Source organism: Gallus gallus, chromosome 3, assembly GCF_016699485.2.
Source record: "Gallus gallus isolate bGalGal1 chromosome 3, bGalGal1.mat.broiler.GRCg7b, whole genome shotgun sequence".
Lineage (NCBI taxonomy): Eukaryota > Metazoa > Chordata > Aves > Galliformes > Phasianidae > Gallus > Gallus gallus.
Window position 1 is genome coordinate 105,465,646 of NC_052534.1, and position 12,051 is coordinate 105,477,696.

The 12,051-nt window shown below is 56.3% G+C and overlaps 1 protein-coding gene across 3 annotated transcripts; it reads left to right on the forward strand.

The window, feature by feature from the left end:
* Positions 1 to 342: 342 nt before the first annotated feature.
* On the forward strand, positions 343 to 11,834 carry ZNF395 (zinc finger protein 395). 3 transcript variants are annotated; one of them, XM_040698103.2, is made up of 10 exons: positions 343 to 675; positions 3,462 to 3,669; positions 5,598 to 5,773; positions 6,109 to 6,221; positions 6,801 to 7,036; positions 7,124 to 7,224; positions 8,139 to 8,403; positions 8,798 to 8,890; positions 8,995 to 9,098; positions 9,247 to 11,834. In XM_040698103.2, exons 2-10 carry the CDS (start codon positions 3,472 to 3,474, stop codon positions 9,356 to 9,358), a joined length of 1,398 nt encoding a protein of 465 aa, XP_040554037.1. In that variant the 5' UTR covers positions 343 to 675; positions 3,462 to 3,471; the 3' UTR covers positions 9,359 to 11,834. The 3 variants fall into 3 exon arrangements, with proteins under 3 accessions (XP_040554037.1, XP_015140676.2, XP_015140675.2); XM_015285190.4 differs by having other exon boundaries at positions 343 to 385; XM_015285189.4 differs by having other exon boundaries at positions 601 to 2,497.
* The last annotated feature ends 217 nt before the right edge of the window (positions 11,835 to 12,051 follow it).

A 12,051-nucleotide genomic window follows, 5' to 3' on the forward strand; every position in this document is an offset into this window, starting at 1 on the left:
GCGTACCGACCCCGAGCGGAGCGCGGCCGCTCCTCCTCCGGTTCCTATGAGCGCCGCTCAGGCGGAGCGTAAACCCCATCCGAGGTGCCCCGATGTTAGAAGGGCAGATCTCCCAAAGGCCTTTTGAACGCGCGAGCCTCGGGGAGGAACCGCCGGCACGGGAAGGAGAAGGAGAAGAAGGGAGAAAAAGAAGGAGCGCCGCTCCCTCCTCCCTTCCTTCCTTCCCCCGGGCAGCGCGGCCCCGGCGGGGGCGTGCATGGAAAGGCCGCGGCGGAGCCAATGCGCAGGAAGGGGCCGAGCATGTGGGGAGGTTGTTTACACCAGCCCGGCCCCGGGAGCTTTAACCCGGCCGGCGGCGAGGCGCGAGGAACGGCCCCGGGACGCCGTGAGTAGCGGGCAGAGCGGGGCGTCCGCAGCCCGAGGGGGAGAGGAGAGAGCGGGGTGGGGAAACGGCGTGGAAGGGGGGTGGGGGGGGAGGGAGAGGGGGGAAATGGGAGGAGGGGGGGGGGAAAAAGAATAAAAATAAAATGGAAGAAGAAAAAAAAAAAGCCAGGAGGGGGCGGGAGCGGCGGTTCCCGCCCGGCCCGGCCGCGCCTCCCTCCCTCCAGGCCCCGCTGCTGCTGCCGCCGGTGGCCGCGGACGGCCGGGGGAGGGGGTTCGGGGAGCCCCGCCGAGGTACAGTGCCGGGGGGGGCCCACGGGAGGGGCGGCTGCCGCTTCCCGCCCGCTCTGCGAGACCGGGGGAACCTCCGACCCCTCCCCCCGGGTGCCAAACCGCTTCGAGTCCGCGCCGCCTCGCGCTGCAACCCCCCCTCCGCCCGCCGGCATTGCATGCACCCCCCTTTGCACCGTGCGTGCGCCCCTTTGCACCGTGCATACCCCCCCCTTGCACCGTGCGTGCGCCCCTTGCACCGTGCGTGCGCCCCTTTGCACCGTGCGCACCCCCCCTTTGCACCGTGCGTGCACCCCTTGCACTGTGCGCACCCCCCCGCATTGCATGCACGCCCCCTCCCTTTGCATTGCTAGCGCCCCTCTCGCACTACGCGCGCCCCCCTCCCCAAATTGCATGCACCCCCTTGCATGCCACGCCCCCCAGCAGTGCTCTCTGCGTGCACCCCCTCTTGTTGCACGCCCCGCCTCCCCGGCTTGCCCGGTGCGTGCCCCCCTCCCCACACCCCACTCGTGTTCCCCCCGCCCCACGCACACGTGCCCCGCCCGGTGCCTCCCTCCTCTGCAGGCCTGGGCATACACCGCCTGCCCTCGGCAATGCCGTTTTGCACGCGTGCCTTGCACGCTTGTACACACTTGCACATGTATGCACGACCACGCACATGCATGACCGTGCACATGCCTGCCCATACGCCCGCTTGCTTGCACCCCCGTGCACCCTTGCACGCCTCTCCCGCTGCACCCACGTCCCGCTGCCTGCACCGACGCTTCAAATTGCGCTCGGCCGCTGCCGCCTTTTCCTTCCTGGCCGCCTTCCCGCAGGGCCGGGCTCCCTGCAGCGCCAGCCCGGGGGCCCTTTCCCGGGGGAAGCCGCTCTGCGCTCCTCCCTGCGCCGGAAAGTGCATTTTTAGGCCTCTTCCGAAAGTGTTTTCCTCGGGAATCACCCCACGGCACTGCTGCCCGCCTGCGCTCCCCACGAGCTTCGTTTACTTTTGCAAAAGAATATCGTTGCTCCGCTCCGTTTGGAGAGGGAGGAGGAATTTGCTGTCCTGGCCGGAGTTGCTTTATGGGTTTTGTGCTGCACGTCCTGGCGCTGCACCAAGCCGTCGCCTTCCCGCTCTCAGGAGCTTTTTTCTTTAAACAAAACCCCGAACTTTGCAGCTGGATCCTTTGCAGATATCTGTTTCCCTGCCCTGCGTTGTGCTGCTGTTTGTCAAAGAGCTCTGCGTTCAGAGGGGGCTTTTGGAAGCAGGCTGGAAAAGTCGTGTTTTATTATCGCTTATTGCAGCACTTCAGGGCTCTTACAGGATGGATTTTATGGTCTGCTTTGCTGATCGGTGGCAGGAGCTCAGCTGCGTCTGAAGGGACCTATGGGCATCTGTTTGGGTTTTCTTTTTTGCTTTTTTCTTTTTTTTTTTTTTTTTAGTTTGCATGAAAAGGGAGGAAAACTGGGCTGTGCTGGAATTGCTGTGCATGCGTGCACATGCACAGTGCACGTGCATGCACGCTGCACTTATGCACATGCACACAGACGCATGCATGGAGCAGCAACCTTTCCTGCAGTTTTCCTGCAAACCTGAAGCAAGCAGCAGCCGGGGCTTTGCTGCCCCCAGACCTTCCCCTCTGGCTAAACGAAGCTTTCCTTGTTTGCCAAACGACGCGTGCAAAGTGCCTCCTTTCCCCGGGTCTTGCTGCGGTGCACAGAGCTGGAAACTGCAAAATGCACAGCCGGCGTGGAAGCGAGACAGAATTTGGGAGCGGTGCCGGCGCTGACCCCTGCAGTGCATGATTGCAAACAGCTGGGAGGACTCGGGGCAGCTCCGCCGGTGGTGAATGCAGCGCCTGCTCTCCTTGCTTTGCTTTGTGCTTTTCAGAGCACCGAAATGGGATCTGGCCTTCAAAGGCCACGGGGTCTGCTGGAAGCAGATGCGATCCCAATATTTTCGAGGGATTCATAGAACCATAGAATGGCTTGGGTTGAAAAGGACCACAATGATCATCTGGTTTCAACCCCCTGCTATGTGCAGGGTCGCCAACCAGCAGACCAGACTGCCCAGAGCCACATCCAGCCTGGCCTTGAATGCCTCCAGGGATGGGGCATCCACAGCCTCCTTGGGCAACCTGTTCAGTGCGTCACCACCCTCTGGGTGAAAAACTTCCCCCTAATATCCAACCTAAACATCCCCTGTGTCAGTTTAAAACCATTCCCCCTTGTCCTGTCACTGTCCACCCTCGTAAACAGCCGTCCCCCCTCTTGTTTATACGCTCCCTTCAAGTACTGGAAGGCTGCAATGAGGTCTCCCTTCTCTTTTCCAAGCTAAACAAGCCCAGTTCTCTCAACCTTTTTTCACGGTAGGAAGGAGCAGCTGTTCTGTTGGCTCTGGAGGTTCTGGGTGCGAGGTGCCAGCTTGCAGGAAGCTCCCAAAAGCCCCAAGAAGGGGCAGCAGTGTGCCAAGGAGGGAAGCAACTTGGTCTTGAGTTGTGATTGGATTGTGGTTGTATCCCCCGTGAGTGGAGATATGGGGGCAAAAAACAGTATGGTGCCACAGGGGGGTGTCCCCAGTCTCCATGCTGTGTCTTCATAATGGAGGCACCAAGAGAAGGCTCGGGTGGAACTCCTCCCTTTGCTCCCCGTTCTCCAAAAGAGCTTTTTTGTGCTGACCTTAAGGATGAGAGCCGTGGGACAGGGGGAGCGATGCCACCATCCCCGCGTGCCCGATGTGGTTGACGCTGCTGGCTGAGCGTTGCAATCCCGCACTGGTGGTAATGTCATCGTGTCTTTGTCACCCGCAGCGTGGCCGCGATGGCGAGCGTGCTGTCCAGGCGCCTGGGGAAGCGCTCCCTGCTCGGCACCCGTGTCTCTGCCCCCGGTGCTTTGTCTGACGGGGTCCTGGCAGCTCCCCAGATCCATGCCGTGCTGCCAGACGATGTGCCCTGCCCACAGCCTGCAGAGGAGAGCAGCCGGGCACCGAGATTCCCCAGCCCCAGCCGCCGGCAACAAGTACGTAAGGAGGCTTTTGGACGTGGGCTGTGCGTTGGCAGGGGGGAGAAAACCCCAGGAGGGGCTCCTCCTTATTGTAGCTCCAGGGGGAAGCTGTAATTAGGGAGAGCTGCTGATGGGCGTTGGTGTTGGGTTTGGAATATATTGCCTCGAGCAGAGGGCTCTCTCTTGCCTCCGATCCCAGCCAAAAGTGAATGTCCAGAGAAGGACAGATGTTTGCCAGTGGTGTTCCCCAATCATAGAATCATACAATGGCCTGAGTTGAAAAGGACCATCATGATTGTCTAGTTTCAGCCCCCCTGCCACGGGCAGGGTTGCCAGCCACTAGACCAGGCTGCCCAGAGCCACATCCAGCCTGGGTATCATCTGAGGCTGAAGGAGATGGTTTTCATACAGCAGTGTCTCCTGGTGGACTTCTCTTCCATGAGCTTGTCCCATAACCCATGTTGATGGGTTGTTCCCCTTGAACCAAGGAGCCCCCCAGCTTTGCTATGGAGGTGTCAAACTCCATGGCATCTGCTTGAGCTTCAGAGCTTTTCCGCCCCAGCTGAGGGTCCGTGGGTAAGGGGTCTGGAAACCCCACTAGGGCATGGTTGATGGCACAGACCTACCCATTGAAGCAGCTCTTAGGGAAGGACTGGGGTGCTATGGATCCCCCAGAATGCCTGTCCAGTCCTATAGGTCACTGTGCTTTGGCTTTGTGCTGCCTGGGGTGGGGAGCGGTGCTTGTTCTTGGTTTCTACCTGCAGAGCTGTAAAAGCTGCTAAGGGCAGAGCTTGTGAAAGGCCGTGTAAATAAGGCCCCTGTTCGCTTTTCTGGCTCCTCCTGTACCCAGCACTGTGCTGCGGGAAGGGCAGATTCCTCCTGCCCTGTGCTTATGAGCCACGGGACAGTGAGAGCTGTTTTCTCCTACGTGCTCCAGCGCAGAGGATTCTGCTCACTTGCTTTGCTGCTGGAAATGTCTTAGAAGTAGTGTGTGTGACACAGCTGGGATTGGTGTCAAAGGGAGATGCCACCTCCCTGTGCAGTGCCTCACTCACAGGGACAGATGGTGTTTGGAGAGAAGCCTTGCCTCTTATTTTTGGGGAGCATTGGATAAGGGGTATGGATTTTGGAAGCTGTGGGTGAGCTCGGACTGATCTGTCACTCACCCTTTTAGCCTTGGTCCAGCAGCTGTGGCTTTTTCTTCCTCATTCTTTCTGCCGGATGTCTCACCTGGGATGGTCCCATGTGCTTTTCCCTGGTCAGTGCACGGGGTGCCTGTGTCCATCCCATGTCAGCTTCTTCATGTGACACCCACAGCATTTCCATAAAGAGATGCTCCTGTGCCTATAAATAGCTGGAGACACATGTAACGTCTTTGGACACAGATACATTTCCATTAACAGAAATAGGCTCGTGGGTGGTAGTGCTGGAAAACAGCCCACAGGAGCAAGGGAGACACTGCAAGAGAGGAGCAGGTGAGGTTTGAATGTCTCCTCCTGGCCGTGAGAGCTGTGATGGGAGGAATTGGGGTGTGACTTTAGGATCACGGCGCCCAGGAGACCTCTGTTCTCCTCTGGCTTTTCACCCTCTCACCTACATGCTTTCCCAGGGGGTGTAATAGTAGTGGGCATCCTTGCTGCAAGATGACATGCAGGCAAAGTAAAAGCAGACAGATTCATTGGAGAAAAGTCCATCCAAAGCCATGCTGCTCAGAGAAGCAGCCAAAGGTGGAATTGCCAGAGTTGGGGAGCATGCCCCAAAAGCATCTCAGCAGTGGGGTTGGGGTGAATGCTGTTTTCCCACTGGTGTGCTGGGACAGCTCTGGGACAGCCTTCATCTCCCGGATACCCTGCAGAATCCCCCTGCTGCAGGAGAAGGACCTGAGCAGTGGGGTTGTGCATCAGGATGCAGCACCAATAACGCTCCCCTTGGCTGTTTTTCAGGTTCTTGTCACCTACAGCGGGCAGGAGTGCACAGGGCTGGCAGAGCAGCACAACCCGCCCAGCGACAAAGTGAAGGTGCTGCAGCCAGAGCAGAGCTTGCACACGTGCTGGAGGCTGCAGGATGTGCCTGAGGCGCTGCAGAGATCTGTGTCCAACAGCATTGATGTCCCCAAGAGGTTCGTGCCTGGGGCTGGTAGTATCTCGGCGGGATGGGAAGGGGCTCCTGCTTGGTTTTATGCTGACAGAGTGAGGCAGTGGGGATATCTCCGCCTTACCAGAGCATGGGTTATCCAGGGAACGGCTGCATTCAGGATTAAGGGGATTTATTTTCTGCAAATGCTGCTCTAGGGGGAAAAAAAAATGTCTTTCCTGAAGACTTAAAGACTCTAAGAGGGTGGTGGGAGCCACGCTGCCTCTGTGAGATGCACCACCCCTGTGCATGGTGGCTTTCCTGCTTTTAACGGGATGTCTCTCTGCTTTTTCCCCCGTGCATTCTCCATCTACAACACAGGAAAGCTGATGCAGCTGTGGAGATGGACGAGATGGTTGCAGCCATGGTGCTGACGAGCCTCTCCTGCAGCCCCGTGGTGCAGAGCCCTCCTGCCAGCGAGAGTGGCATCCCCCGTGAGTGTGCACTGAGAAATAAAAATAACACCAACCAGGGAAAAAAAAAAAAGGGGATGTGGAGAAATACGCTGTGCCCTTTGGCTGCTGGGGGGGCCTTCTTGCTGGTGCCCTGTGCCAAATAGCAGCTGGGGCACAGGTTGTGCTGGGCTGGAGGTGAACAGGAGCAGCAGCTCCTGGAGGAGCCTGCGGTGCTGGTGCTGCTTGGGACTGTGCCAGTGGGGTGACCCTGCTGTCTGTCACCCTCCTGGGGGGCCGGGGAGCCCCGGGCTGGGGAGCACCGCCTGTCTGCTCCTTTTTTTAGAGGCTCTTTCATTCCCAAGGAGTCAAATGGAGCTGAAGGGATAAAAATAGCAGCTGGGAGCCGTGGGAAATGTGCGCGCCCCGGTGCTGGCTGTCCCCTGCAGGGTTGTGCTAATGGGGAGATGGGATAAAGCTGGGATGTGGCACTGAGCAGAGGTGCAAAGGCTTCACTTAAAACATTAAAAACTAGAAGCAAACTGCTGCCATAGTTTATCCAGCCTCAGGGCCGCTCTCAGTGCCTTATGGTGACGGTGGCTGTGTGTTCCCTGTGTTCAGCATCACGGGCAGCGTGCGATCCCTGGAAGGAGAGCGGCGACGTCTCAGACAGCGGCAGCAGCACCACCAGTGGGCACTGGAGTGGGGGCAGCGACATCTCCACCCCATCCCCCCCACATCCCGAGGGCAGCCCCAAGCACTCCAGCGAGGCGCTCAGCTCCCCGCCAGCTGATGATGGCTTCGAGACCGACTCCGATCCCTTTCTCCTCGACGAGCCGGCTCCGCGGAAGAGAAAGGTATTGGGGACCCCAGCACCATAGGTGCAGCCCTGCAGGGGACCTCGCCACCGTGCAGGCGGTGACACGGGCTGTCTCCCCCTCCAGAACTCAGTGAAGGTGATGTACAAGTGCCTGTGGCCGAACTGTGGCAAAGTCTTGCGCTCCATCGTTGGCATCAAGCGGCACGTCAAGACCCAGCACCTTGGGTAAGGCACATGTTTCACCTCCTCAGCCCCTGTTGAGCCATGATAACCATGCACCCTTGTGCTGAATGTGCTGGCAGCCAGCAGTTCCCCTTCCTTCAGCAAATATCCCCAAGATCAGAGATGCCCTGGTTCCAATGCACTGAGCTCAGCTGTTCTCAGCCACTAGAACTGCTGTCAACTGTCCCTCTCTTGCAGCAAGGGAGCCCTGGGCTTTGCACGAGATCTGGGGGTTGTGCTTGAACTTCAGGACTGGAAATTTTCAGAGGCAAGAGCTTGGAGTTCTTGGAGTTCTTGGGGCTAATGTGCCTAGCTCAGGTCTGTGTCAGGTACCAGATTAGGGTGTGGGGAGCAGCTTTGCTGCTGTCTCTTGTGGCCCTGTCACAATTTTCACCTGAGTCTCCCTTTGCTTGTGCTTTTGTACGTGTTTTCTTATATGCAGTTTTCTTCTTCCGCCTTGATGGTTGGACTTGATGATCTCAGATTGGTCATTTCCAACCTTTATGGTTCTGTAACTGTTCAAATGCTTCAGGAGAGATGATAGTGGAAGTGCTGTGCTACAGTGGGCAGCGCTGGACTGCCATCCAGTGCCAGATAATCATAGTGGGAAAACAGTCCGATCCTTTATGCTTTTTCCTGATCGATGAACCTCAGGACTTGTTTGCAGCCGTGCTAAATGAGCTCAGTGAGAAAGCAGGGGACTTTCAGCAGTGCCTCGTCACTCTGCCACTGTTTCTGGAGGTGCTGGAAGATGTGTTGATCTTACTTCAAATTGCTAAGTGCTGATACAGGAGTAGGAGCCGTGCTGATCACAGCCAGCGTGATGCTTTAGAGCGTGAAAGCTCCAAAGCTGGGCACCTCCCTTCTGTGGGACAGGAGCTGCATATTCAGTCTCGTTCCCTCTTTCTCCCTGGCAGAGACAGCGCTGACTCTGACCAGCGGAAGCGGGAAGAGGATTTCTACTACACTGAAGTGCAGGTGAAGGAAGAGCCCGCACCAGAGACAACCACCAACACCAGCCCCACATCCGTGTCCACCCCCATCATCATCCAGCAAGCCATGGCCAAGCCGGAGGCTTTGCTGGTGGAGCCGCCGGTGCTGGAGCCCGCTCTGGCCAGCAGCGCACTCAGCCAGTCTGCACCCAGTTCGTTCTGGCACATCCAGGCTGATCATGCCTACCAGGTGAGCTGGTGCCACCTCCTGCTCCCTTAGCAGCTGGGCAGGGGCTCAGGGGCTGCCCGACGGCCGCAGCTTGCCTGCAGTTACGTGGCAGTGGTATGCAACACACCCTTCTGCTGCAGATAGCCGGGGATGGAATGCGGCCGCGCCAGATCCTGCGCCTCGGTTAACCTGGAAATACCCCACCTGCAGTCCCTGTCCCGTGTCCCCTGCCACGGTGGCTCTCCAGCACCACTTGGAGGAGGGGTTGAATGGGGGGATTCCTTTCCCACCACAAGGGAGACGCCTCAGGGTGCCTTAAGCTGGTCTTTGCAGGGAGGAGATGACTCGTGCGAGCATGAGAAGAGGACCCACCAGGGCTAACGCTCACCACCTTCTTCTCCATCTTCCCCCACAGGCGTTGCCCTCCATCCAGATTCCAGTGTCCCCACACATCTTCACCAGCATCAGCTGGGCCACTGCCACCTCGACTCTCCCGTCCCTGTCGCCGGTGAGTCCTCATCCTTTCTCCCTGAGTTTTTGGGAGTTCCCAGGCTCCCTACTGGCTGTAGACATCCTCAGCCTTATCCCACATGGCCCTCAATGTCCCCGCAGGTGCGGAGCCGGTCGCTCAGCTTCAGTGAACCCCAACCTCCCACACCGATGCTCAAGTCCCACCTGATCGTCGCCTCGCCGCCCCGCGTGCCCCTCGGCACCAGGTGAGGCCCTCACTGTGCAAAGCACACCCTGAGCAATGGAGATGCGTTCCTGCATGTCAACCAAATGACGCTCGAGGCGTAGCAGGGACACAAATCTCTGAAGCTTTGCAATATTGGGTACATTTTCTGTTCCTTTGCCCCTTTGCAGGAAAGTCCGTGGTGAAGCCAAGAAGTGCCGTAAGGTGTACGGCATCGAGCACCGGGACCAGTGGTGCACAGCTTGCCGGTGGAAAAAAGCCTGCCAGCGCTTCCTGGACTGAGCATGGCCCTGCAGTGCCACCTCCCTCCCTGCTCCTGCCCGAGGAGCACTGGAGTCCCTCACTGCTGCACCCAGGGACCTTGGAGGCACCTCCTGGGACTCCAGAAGAGCCCTCCAGAGCTGCGTGTAAATTCCTCCTCCTGTATATTGTACATCAGCTGGGTTTGCTCGTTTCGTTTTTGTTTTGTTTTGTTTTTTAACACTTTTTTTTTCCAAATCTGTTTTTTTTTTTTTTTTTCTAAACGTGAAGAATATCTCCTGTTCATACAGTTTAAAAACTGGGCCTAGGAGGAGGAGGCCATGGCTCGGTGCTCGGGGGACGTTGCAGGTGATCTGGGGACCAAAGAGCTCCCTGCATTGCCCAGGTCAGCGCTAGGATCTCCCGAGCTGCTGCAGTGCAGCCAGGGCAAGGTGTCGAGGCAGCTTCCCCTGTCCCTTCACTGTCTATGAAGTGCAAATCCCTCGTGTCCTGGAAGGGACGGCATCAAGAGCTCTTGCAGCTTTAAAAGCACGAGGCAGGGCTGGTTCTCCTGGCGGCAGATGCAGGTTTCTCTCCTCGTTGCCTCATGGATGTGCTCTTTGCTCGCTCTGCAGCTGGAGCCTGCACGTGTCTCTGCTTCCACTTTGTCCGTTTTGGAGGCACCTGGGGGAAAAGCCTCTTTAATCAGGAAAGCTTTGAGAGCTTTTAAAGCAAAAGCAGGTATTCCTTCTCCTTTTAGGCTTTGTACATCTGCTTAGTTCCGTGAAAAACCACGTCGTGGCCCTCACTGTGTCTTCCAAAAGCAGGCTGAGAGCAAATGCTTGTTTGGCTGTTTGTTTTTAAATGAAGAAATCTTCCTGATTTCACCAGCAGCTGGCAAGCTGGGAGGACTGGGAAGAGCTTTCCCTCAGCATCACAGGATGGGCCCCAGTTTGGCAAACGATCTTAACATTTGCTTTTTGCACCCCATTGGCAGAGGGCAGGTCTGTGTCCTGGATATTTTTTCTTCTTTGTTTTTGCTGCATTTTTGATAATCGCAGCCCGTAAGGCACAACCAGGAGTGATCCCTGCACAAGGCTCGAGCCTGGGCTGATATTCAGGGCAGTGCAATGTGACAAAAACTGCCTTCAAAGGGTAAATTCTGTGGCTGGGAGAGCATGGTTTTGCTGCTGGATGGATGCACGCCCTGCTGGTGCTCTGGCATAGATGTATACATGTAATACTGGTGCTTGTCAACCTCTTCTTTGTAGTTTTGTATATCTAAACAGCATCTCGTTCCAGAACCTGATCTTTGGTACCAAATGGGTGGATTCAGAATCGGAAAGCAGGAGCAAAACTCCCCCAGGCTGCATCCCAAGTGTGTCCATGCAGGTCTGATTCAAAGCCTATGATTTTTTCCTGGAGAGCAGCTGGCTCAGGATCACATCCCTCATGGGGCTGCCATGCTGGGAAAAGCCCTTTCCCCTCTCCCACTGCCATCAGCCATCCCCACAGCTGTCTATTGCAGGAACAGCTCTGCAGGTTCACGCTTTGCATCCTGGTAGCAGTGGGTTGCGTGTTGGGGTTATTGCACTGCTCAAAAGTAGGAATTTATTCTTGATTTTTATTTTTTATTTAGGAAAAAAAAACCAAAACAAAACAACAACAACAAAAGAGCCCCTGGGGCATTTGCTACCGTTTGGATTGCAGAGCTGGCAGCACCCAAGCTTGCTGCTGGTCCCTGCAGCAGCACAGACGGGTTTCTGTGATGCTGAAGGCGCAGGTCGCTCAGAGTATGGAGATAATAATTAACAAAAAGGATTGGTTGTGGTTCCCTCAGACCTTGTGCCTTTTCCTCCCACGACTCAGACCCAGAAGTTTTCCCTTCCTGCTTTTCTTGTCCTTTCTGCCCCCGATCAGAGTGACCCCGTTTGGGTCCCCGTCGCTCAGGAAATGTCACACAAGCCATGTGGGGGTGTCACCCCCCTGGGGCTTTGTTCCCCAAACCAGGGTGTAGCGTCTGACAATCCGCACTGCTCCCCCTCACCACCACCCCTACCCCCTTCTGTAGTCAGTCATATTTTTTTCACGGATGGGAACTTGAATTTCTGCAAATGGAAATGAGAATAACTTTCTGCTTTCTGTTAAAGGTGATTTTTATATTAAAAATAGGAAGAGAAAAAAAAAAAAGATAGGAATGGCTCTGGAATGAGTGGCTGAATGCCCGCTGAGTCGAGGGCACGGTGGGACCCCTGAGATGTGGGGGTGCAGTGCCTCCCTCCGCAGCCAATAGCACTTACAGCCCCAGGGTCACCCTGCGCAGGGCTGTTCTGTGCTGGTGGTGTTCACCCAGGGGTGCACACAGCTTTATTTCCTGAGGGCTTTTGCGGTACGGATTTTAATGGGACAAAACTGTCCTTTTGCTCCTGGCTTTCTTTTATTTCAATTTCGGAGTACTTTGGATTTTTTTTTTTACACTTTAAAAAGGAAAAAGCTTGTATGAAAAGCTGCAATGACAGTAGGTGTTGTGTCGTTTCTTCAAGGCCAGGCTGGATGTGGCTCTGGGCAGCCTGGTCTGCTGGTTGGCGACCCTGCACATAGCAGGGGGGTTGAAACTCAATGATCTTTGAGGTCCTTTGCAACCCAGGCCATTCTATGATTCTATGGTGTCCCATTTCTTTGTTGTTTTTCCCCCTTTCCCATCTCTTCGTTATTTCTTCACCGATTTGGTCTCA